This window comes from Spinacia oleracea, chromosome 6, assembly GCF_020520425.1.
Source record: "Spinacia oleracea cultivar Varoflay chromosome 6, BTI_SOV_V1, whole genome shotgun sequence".
NCBI classification, from domain to species: Eukaryota; Viridiplantae; Streptophyta; class Magnoliopsida; order Caryophyllales; family Amaranthaceae; genus Spinacia; species Spinacia oleracea.
The window spans coordinates 67,878,632-67,886,988 of NC_079492.1; the positions used below are offsets into that span (position 1 = coordinate 67,878,632).

Here is an 8,357-nt window from a genome sequence, read left to right on the forward strand (position 1 = left end):
GTTCGCGCATTAGGAAATATTTTGTTTTAAGAGAGAAATTTTATTTTTGTATAATGGACATCCAAGGGGGAGTGTTATGAAATATAATAATGGATGCCCATTATACCCCCGTCAATATTTCCGGGATATTCTAGGGTTCAGTAAAGCACTAACTATTGTATCCTATATATACCCGGTACTATATGAAATAAGATACAACCCTATTCTCTCTCTCATCTCTCCTGTTTATTTATTCACAACAGTAAGTCAGTAACAATTTATTGATGAATCCACATTATCCACGGATGAACCGATACGAAGTACTTCGTATTATTTATGGTGTTACAGGACGAAAATATTTTGCATGAAAGGGCAGTTATTGTCCTGCACTATTATTCTCTTTCAATCCCAGTTGACGGGAAAGTGTTTGGTGATATCCTCATCAAAACAGCTTATGCTACTTACCTCAAGGTAGATATCTCTAAAGATTTTCTAAATCTATACTAACTATACCATTAAAATGGTATACTAAGGGTAAAATAGTAACTTTAGTTGATATATTAAGGGTTAAATGTTAAGTTCATGTAATAAATTGAATCTGGCCCACGATAAATAACATTTATGTTTGACTAGTGAGTACCAAACTATGTTGGCTGGAACTAAATAAAAATGAAACAATGTTACCAAATAATGTTGTTTTGTATTACATGAGAAAATACAACTACTTTTCTTATACTAAACTATATGATTTGGTACTAAATAAACACAAATTCTTATTTACACGGGGTGTACGATATATATTGTACACCGAATTTAAAGTTAACGTAAAATGTTTAAAAGTTACCCTTATGTATGTAAAAATTATCTCTTTTCTGTAATACAATTTTTCATTTTAATAAAAAAAATATTTCTTCAAAATCACTAATAATGTATAAAGTTAATCATTTACACTTTAAAATGTTTATCTATTAACTTTTTTTTTTAATAATATAAAAGTTAGAGAAAACTGGGTAAAAGTTATGTTGGTGCACAATAAATTTATCGGATTTTTCATGAAATACCCCCGAATTTTGGCGTAATTCACCAAATGCCCCTCGACTTTCAGTAATTCACCAAATGCCCCTCACAAATGACTTAATACCCAAAATACCCTTACTAATGATGCGCCGTTAGTCCTCCGTTAACCTAATTTTCAAATTCACCAAATACCCCTATTTTAATACTTATTTCACCAAATACCCTTATTCAGAAACTTAATTCACCAAATACCAATAACTTAAAATTACTCATTTTGATGCTCAACGGCTAGTTTTTGTGTTTGAAAATTAGCCGTTGCTTATTGTTTGCTTATAAATACTCTTTTTCTGACTGTTTATTGTAGTTTTCCTATTATTTTGTTAATTTCATATCATTTTTGTCATGAGTTTTCTTTCAAAATCATCATCCACACCCAATGAGTCCACATATGTAAGAGTCCCAAATAAATTTTGTTATCATGGGAGAAACTTTGACATCCGAATATCTGATACAACACTCAATCTGAAGCTCCGGTACAACACTAAAACAGAAAACACTCCTAAAAACACCTCAAAACGTCGCAACTCTTCAAGAAAATAGCTACTTCTTTTGTACCTTATTCTTTATGTGACCAATTAATTATATTTACCACGCAATCGGAAGGTATTCCTTTTTCAATATGGGAAATATCTTTAACATATGCAAACAGATTAAAAATAAAGCTCTTATTAATTTTATTCTAACGCATATGTTCCAGCTACCTTGGCTTCTATTGCTTCCATGCCACATATTTAACGTTAACTCCCTTTTGTCTCCTGTCTCTACTGCCTCTAAACATCTTTCTTCAATCTCCTAACTTTCTCTCAACCTTACAGTCGAGGCATAAAGGTTTTCCCACTTTTCTTTTGAGCTAGGTCCTATTGACATGGTCAGATTTATGGACAAATGTCTATTTTTGGATTTGAGGGAACAAGAAAAAAAATGAAACTAAGGTATGTTCCAAACCTCATGAACCAGTGAAAAAACATGAATCTTGGCACAAAGATTTGCCTCCAAACTCAAGATTTTCACATCATGAATCCAAGTTGAAATCGAGGTTGTGATAAAAATGTATGTGTTATTGAACTTGATTTCTTAGTTTCTTTACCATTCGGACAATAAGAAAATTAAGGTGTTAGCTTTAGATTGAATTACTTCAGCTTCACTTACATAAGATCCCTTTGAAAATGGGGTTTTTTGGCCTTTTGCTCAGCTAAAGTGCATTGTCTTTACTGGATGAGGCCTGAACTTATTGGATCATAATTGAAACTTACTGAGTGTTGTATCGGAGCCTCGGATGGAAATTTCCTCCCATAATATTAGAAATTGTTTGGGACTCTTACATATGTGGATTCATGGGTGTGGATGATGATTTTGAAAGAAAACTCATGACAAAAATGATATGAAATTAACAAAACAATAGAAAAACTACAATAAATAGTCAGAAAAGGGGTTTTTATAAGCAAACAATAAGCAACGGCTAATTTTCAAACATAAAACTAGCCGCTGAGCATCAAAATGGGTAATTTTAAGTTATGTGTATTTGGTGAATTAAGTTTCAGAATAGGGGTATTATATGAAATAAGTAATAAAATAGGGGTATTTGGTGAATTTAAAAATTAGGCTAACGGAGGACTAACGGCGCGTCATTAGTAAGGGTATTTTGGGTATTAAGTCATTTGTGAGGGGCATTTGGTGAATTTCTGAAAGTCGAGGGGCATTTGGTGAATTACGCCATAATTCGGGGGTATTTCATGAAAAATCCGTAAATTTATTGTACACCTTGTGTATGCAAGACCTTTTGAAAATGTAGAATAAATGGTATACCCAGTATAGATTAAGACTTCCTCGATATCTCTAAGGCAATTCGACCAAAGAATCTCTGTTTATTTTGATGAATTTCAGTTGCATTGGAATAGTTGATCAGCCTCTTTAATTTTTTATTTATCGTTTTATCTTACTTGAAGTGTTTAGACATTTAATACGAGTAACTTGTGATTATGTCAACCCAATATTAGACATTGAGTTCCCAACTCTCCTCTGATCTTCTGTCTGGATCAATTACAATTGCAAACAAGGCTTCTAACTCTAAGCCTCATTTTTCTGGTCTCAAAGTCATCTTCATTATGTCAACCCATCTGTTCTGTCTAAACTAGCCATTTTTACAGGAATTCAGGTTACTAATCGAGTGCCAAATGTTCTGCAACAGAGTTCCAAAGATAGATCTTCAAATATATGCTGGTCAAAAAAGCACACAGAGCCAAGAACCCACAAAATTGATCGGTCTACTGTCGACAACTAACTCATCATGGAAATACGACCAAACTTTATAAACAATTTCAGTAGCTGAACTACTAAACAATGATAGTACTAAACCACGATTCATTAACGCAACACAGAAAAGCAGGGAGAAATAACAGACTCACAATAACTCAACTCTTGCAATTGCTCAAAACCTAAAATTGGAAGATCAGGATCAGACTTTTTAATTTGGAAAACCTGTATCATTATTGCACCTGTACAGTATTTATAGAGCCTTGAATCAGAAGGGACTCATGGGAGGAGGATTTTTCATACCTCAGCGAGGATGCTGAGAATCTTTCTATACCTCTGCCTAAGAATATTGAAAACCTTTATATACCTATTGCCTCAAAAAATCTGAATCTTGAGAAAACTTTCTATACCTCTGCCTCGGAATGTTGAACATAGCTACTCACCTACTCTACCATAAAACCCTACCACCCTTTTTGGTCTTGAAGAAGAAATTTTGAATAAATATTAAAATTTCTGCCCAAACAAAATGATTTAAGTACCAATAGTAAGTTTTACAGCAAACCGAAGCAAAAGATACTTATTACAGTATTACTACTACAAGAGTTCAAGGTAACAAAGAAAATAGACCAAACATTCAGAAAAATATGAACTGTGTTCATGGAGCATCAAGCCTTAGACTATCAGAGTTCAGCAACTGAATATTACGCGTAGCATAAAACAGGGGACAAAAGCAACACAAAAAAGCCAGGTACCAAAGCGAACTGAATGCTTTGGCTCCTATGCCTCTGACTCAACTCTTACTCTAGACCTCTAGTCTCATATGAAGTAGTCATATGGGAATATTCATATTCATTCACCAGACACGGTTGTCCCAAAAGGCGAAATGAGACTCTCAACATAACCCCACGCGTCTCCTATAAAATAGCGAAAGAACTTACTGTTCTTAGATCCTTGCCAAACAAAAGCACCTTCTTCATATTGTTCTAGAGCTGCTACCTGACTAGGATCATGTAGTACAATCTGAAATTTGTCTTCAGTTTCCATACTTAACAAACACTTTCCCGTCTCAAATGAATAAAACAATTCCGTGTCTTTCATATTGATAGAGAATGTTTTCTCCCAAGAATTCCAGTCATCGTGTTGTTTCAACATCCAAACATCATAAACACATAGAGAACATTTCTCATATTTAACACAACACAATGACAAATACCCTTTCGTCCCCAAAACCTTAGCATAGTCATAACCCGTAAGCACAACCGTCAATGGAGTTTTCTTCAATTTCCCACTTACTAAATTCAACCCCACAATGTAGCTTTTCTCATTCTCGTGCCTTGGAACTGTGGGAGGCCAATACAAAGTATCATCAACTAACACCGAGAAATCTCCTCGATCTATTGGAAAATAATAATCCCCATTTAAACAAGATGTTTCTTTCCATTTCCCAATCCTCAAGGAATAAACATAAACATGCCACAATTCCTTATCACATATCATTACACATCCTATCCTGTAATCATCAAGGGAAGATATGTAACCGAACCCAAGACCAATAACCTCATCAGGACGCTCATAACCCAAAGCAGGACGGTAAGTGTTGTGGCATTGGTTCGTAGCAGGGTTCCACAGATAGAAGCGCAACTGATCGTTATACATGCACACAATGCCATTATAGGAATCCACCACATAAGTAGAATCGGGAGTTGAATAACAATTCCGCAGTTTAAAAATCGGAAATTTATCCTCCAATTTAACAAATTCTTTGAAATTGTAGCATTCATCAAAGGATAAATAATAGCCATAAGATTTTCCAGATTTATATAGCTCCTGAAGTATGAGAGATCTAGTGTTCGAAGACGAGAATTCAAGGTGGAGTTTTGCGAATTTATGGCTGGAAATAGTGGAAAGCCAATATTTGGAAACAGATTTGAAGCGAATTAGGGATTTTACCGGGAGTCTTGGCAGAATTTGCTCTACAATGAGATGGTCAGGAAGATTCGGGAATTGAGTTTCTGATTTCGCTGATTTGTTCTTCATCATTTTTGTTGATTTGTTCTTCATCTTGCAAAATTAATTAGAACCTGGAATTGAAAAATTGAAAAGAGGAATAGGTCAGACGTGTCAAGTCGGAGTTAAATTGGTAGTTCTGTTGAAAATGGTGATGAGATTGCGATGCGAATACCTGAAGAGCAATTGCGATAAAAAAGCTAAGCTATGCAAGGAGGCATGAATGCTTTAGAGCGGAGGAGATGACCATCTTTTCAAATGTATTTCAAAATGTGGTTTATAATTCTAATTCTAATTCAAATTCAAATTCAAATTCTAATACCATATCGTTTATACACAAAAAAAAAAAAAAAAAAATACTTCATTCGTTCTGGAAATATGGCAATATTTGTTTTTTACACTATTTACACTATAACTTTGGTCATTTTTTTGTGATTCGTACGCAAGATAATTTTAGTGTCAAATTAGATTCGTATGGATATATATTTTCTAAATATTATTTTTTAAATTTTTTTTATTTGCACACGATTTGAGATATTAAGAGTCAAAGTAATGGTTAGAGGAGTAAAAGTCAACCATGGTTCGATATTTGCGGAACGGATAAAGTATATTAAATGAACATATGGTTACATCCAAAGAACATATAATAAAATATTCCACGTTGTACGCATACATTGAAATCATTCTCCATGTACATCAGGTATTAAATGAATGTTTATCAGGGTGCACAATGAGCATTGTGCACCTGGGTGTATGATCCAAATTGCGGTTTTGGACAATCAAAAAGAAATGTTGTTGCGCGTTAGTTGTTATTTCCATTTTCTTTTTCTGTAGGTTGGTTTGCTTCTGTGTCACTAAGTTGAATCTAAAACTATGAGGCTATTTGGAGCAAAAAAACATGAAACCCCCTGACTAACCCCTCTCCCCCTCCTTTGCAACCTCGTTCAACCATTCATGGCAATTAACCGCACTCTTGATCTTCAACACACTTGTCGTCCAGTCAATTTGTCGTTACAACATCGACACCACCAACTGCTGTGGAAACCAATCCCACTACACCCACATAACCAAACCAGAAACCACAACCTATGAACCTGGACCTCACAACAAAAACAGCAACAACAACTACAAAATTCTCTTTTAAAGATATCCTTACATCCCAATTACCCAGCCTTCCTACTACTCCATTAACCATTAACCAATTACCCCGGGGATTTGATGTGTCTACTGATGTAATTGTTCCCATCTCATCGGAAGTTTTACAAGCAATACAAAACCCATGGAAGTCTGCAATTATAGTCAAAGTGGTCGGCACCTCCTTCTCGGTCGAATTCTTGTCTGGGCAGTTGAGAAGTTGTTGAAGCTTAGAGTGCCGCCGACTTTAATCGGGTTAGGAAAAGTATTTTACTCAATCAAATTACTAACAGTGGAGGGAGCACAAAGGCTTATGGATGACGGGCCATGGTTTTTCAATGGCTTCTTTCTTTCGGTTAGAAGATGGGAGTCAGAGTTTCGCCCATCTACTGCAATAGTGCAGAAGGTCCCAAAGTGGTTTGATTTGCAGGAATTACCGATTGAATTTCACATATTAGATGTTCTTAAGTCTATCAGTAATGCGATCGGAAAGTCTGCAAAGGCGGACTTCAAAGGGGCAGAATTGAACAGAGCATCGTATGCATGCATCTGCTGCCAAGTAGATGACCAAAAAACACCACCTTCGTCGGTTTGGATTGGGGGATGTAAGCAGACCCTAATTGACGTTGCTTTCTACACCACCTGTTCCATCTGCAACCTTCAAACTACCCCAAGTCACACCTGTCAACCACCCACAAAGAACCAAATTCACCACAATCAACCAAATTAAGTCAAACATTTTTAAAACGCCGGCCAAGGATACGGAGATGGAGAAGTCGCCGGAAAGTGAAGGGTGGTCAGTTGTCACCAAGAAAAGGAAGAAGGCGGAGCCCAAACACAAAAATGTAAAATTTCTAACAAAAACAAACTGGCGGGAAATTTCCAGAAATGGAAAAGAAACAAAAAGAGTCAAACCACACAAGATCAAGAGCACCCACGTATAAAAAATAACCATCAAAATTTGGACCCCTAAACCAAAAATCCCCTGGATAAGCCTGTAGGGGAATACAGTTAAACATAATAACATGTGCGGAACAATCCCCAAAGCCAGGAAACATGTATAAAGCACAGATTAAGCAAACTTACATTCGAAGCGTGTTTTCCACAATAATCTGTCAACGAACACGAACAAAAAACTCCACTTGTCGTTCCTCTACTTGGTTCACCGACACGATCAGATCCGTCTTGATTATCGTAGCTTAGACAATTGATCAAGATACTTTGCCTTTTGGGATGAACACACTATGGAGGCACAGAGAGAATTAGGGTTCTCTGTTTTCACCTAGGGTTGTGTGTAATATGAATTGTGATTGTGCTAAGTTGGAAATTAGGTTGTAAGGTTATTTACATAACCTTACTAACCGACCAAGCCAAGAGGCAAGGCCGGCTAGCAAGCTTGCACGCCAAGTCACACGGACACGCACAGCGAAGGGCCGTGGGCCGCGCTGCTGCTTGTGTCGTGGTCTCGGCCCACTCGCATGCGTACAACCCTCGCCTCTTGGGCCTCGCTGCTGCCGCCCTTTGCTTGCTCGCCTATGCGCGCGCCCATGGGCCTCGAGTGCTTCGTGCACTCGGCTCGTGGGCCGCTCCTCGTATTCGCGATTGAATATATTTCCGATATATTTATTTATCGTTTCGTATACGATGAATCACCGTCGTACGATACGATTTATTCGCGATACGATATACGATTCCGATGCAAGGTCGTATCGTATAATACGTTTCCAACTTAAATCCCGAAAAGCTATTAAATGAATTTCCGATTCATTTAATCCGGTGATATGTTACGTGTCATTGGTGTGACCTTGTAGGTTCAGTCAAGAGTAAGTTGTGAGTTCAATATCCATTAGAACTCACTGATCGGAAGCATTGCTCCAGCTAGCTGTTCCGATCACTTGATCTCACTG

The 8,357-nt window shown here is 36.7% G+C and overlaps 1 protein-coding gene across 1 annotated transcript; it reads right to left on the reverse strand.

Annotated features, from left to right (window-relative positions):
* Positions 1-3,828: 3,828 nt before the first annotated feature.
* Positions 3,829-5,641, reverse strand: LOC110804868 (F-box/kelch-repeat protein At3g06240-like). The gene is made up of 2 exons (XM_022010468.2): positions 5,492-5,641; positions 3,829-5,390 (listed from the first exon to the last, which is right to left on the reverse strand). Exon 2 carries the CDS (start codon positions 5,368-5,370, stop codon positions 4,159-4,161), a length of 1,212 nt encoding a protein of 403 aa, XP_021866160.1. The 5' UTR covers positions 5,371-5,390; positions 5,492-5,641; the 3' UTR covers positions 3,829-4,158.
* Positions 5,642-8,357: the final 2,716 nt, after the last annotated feature.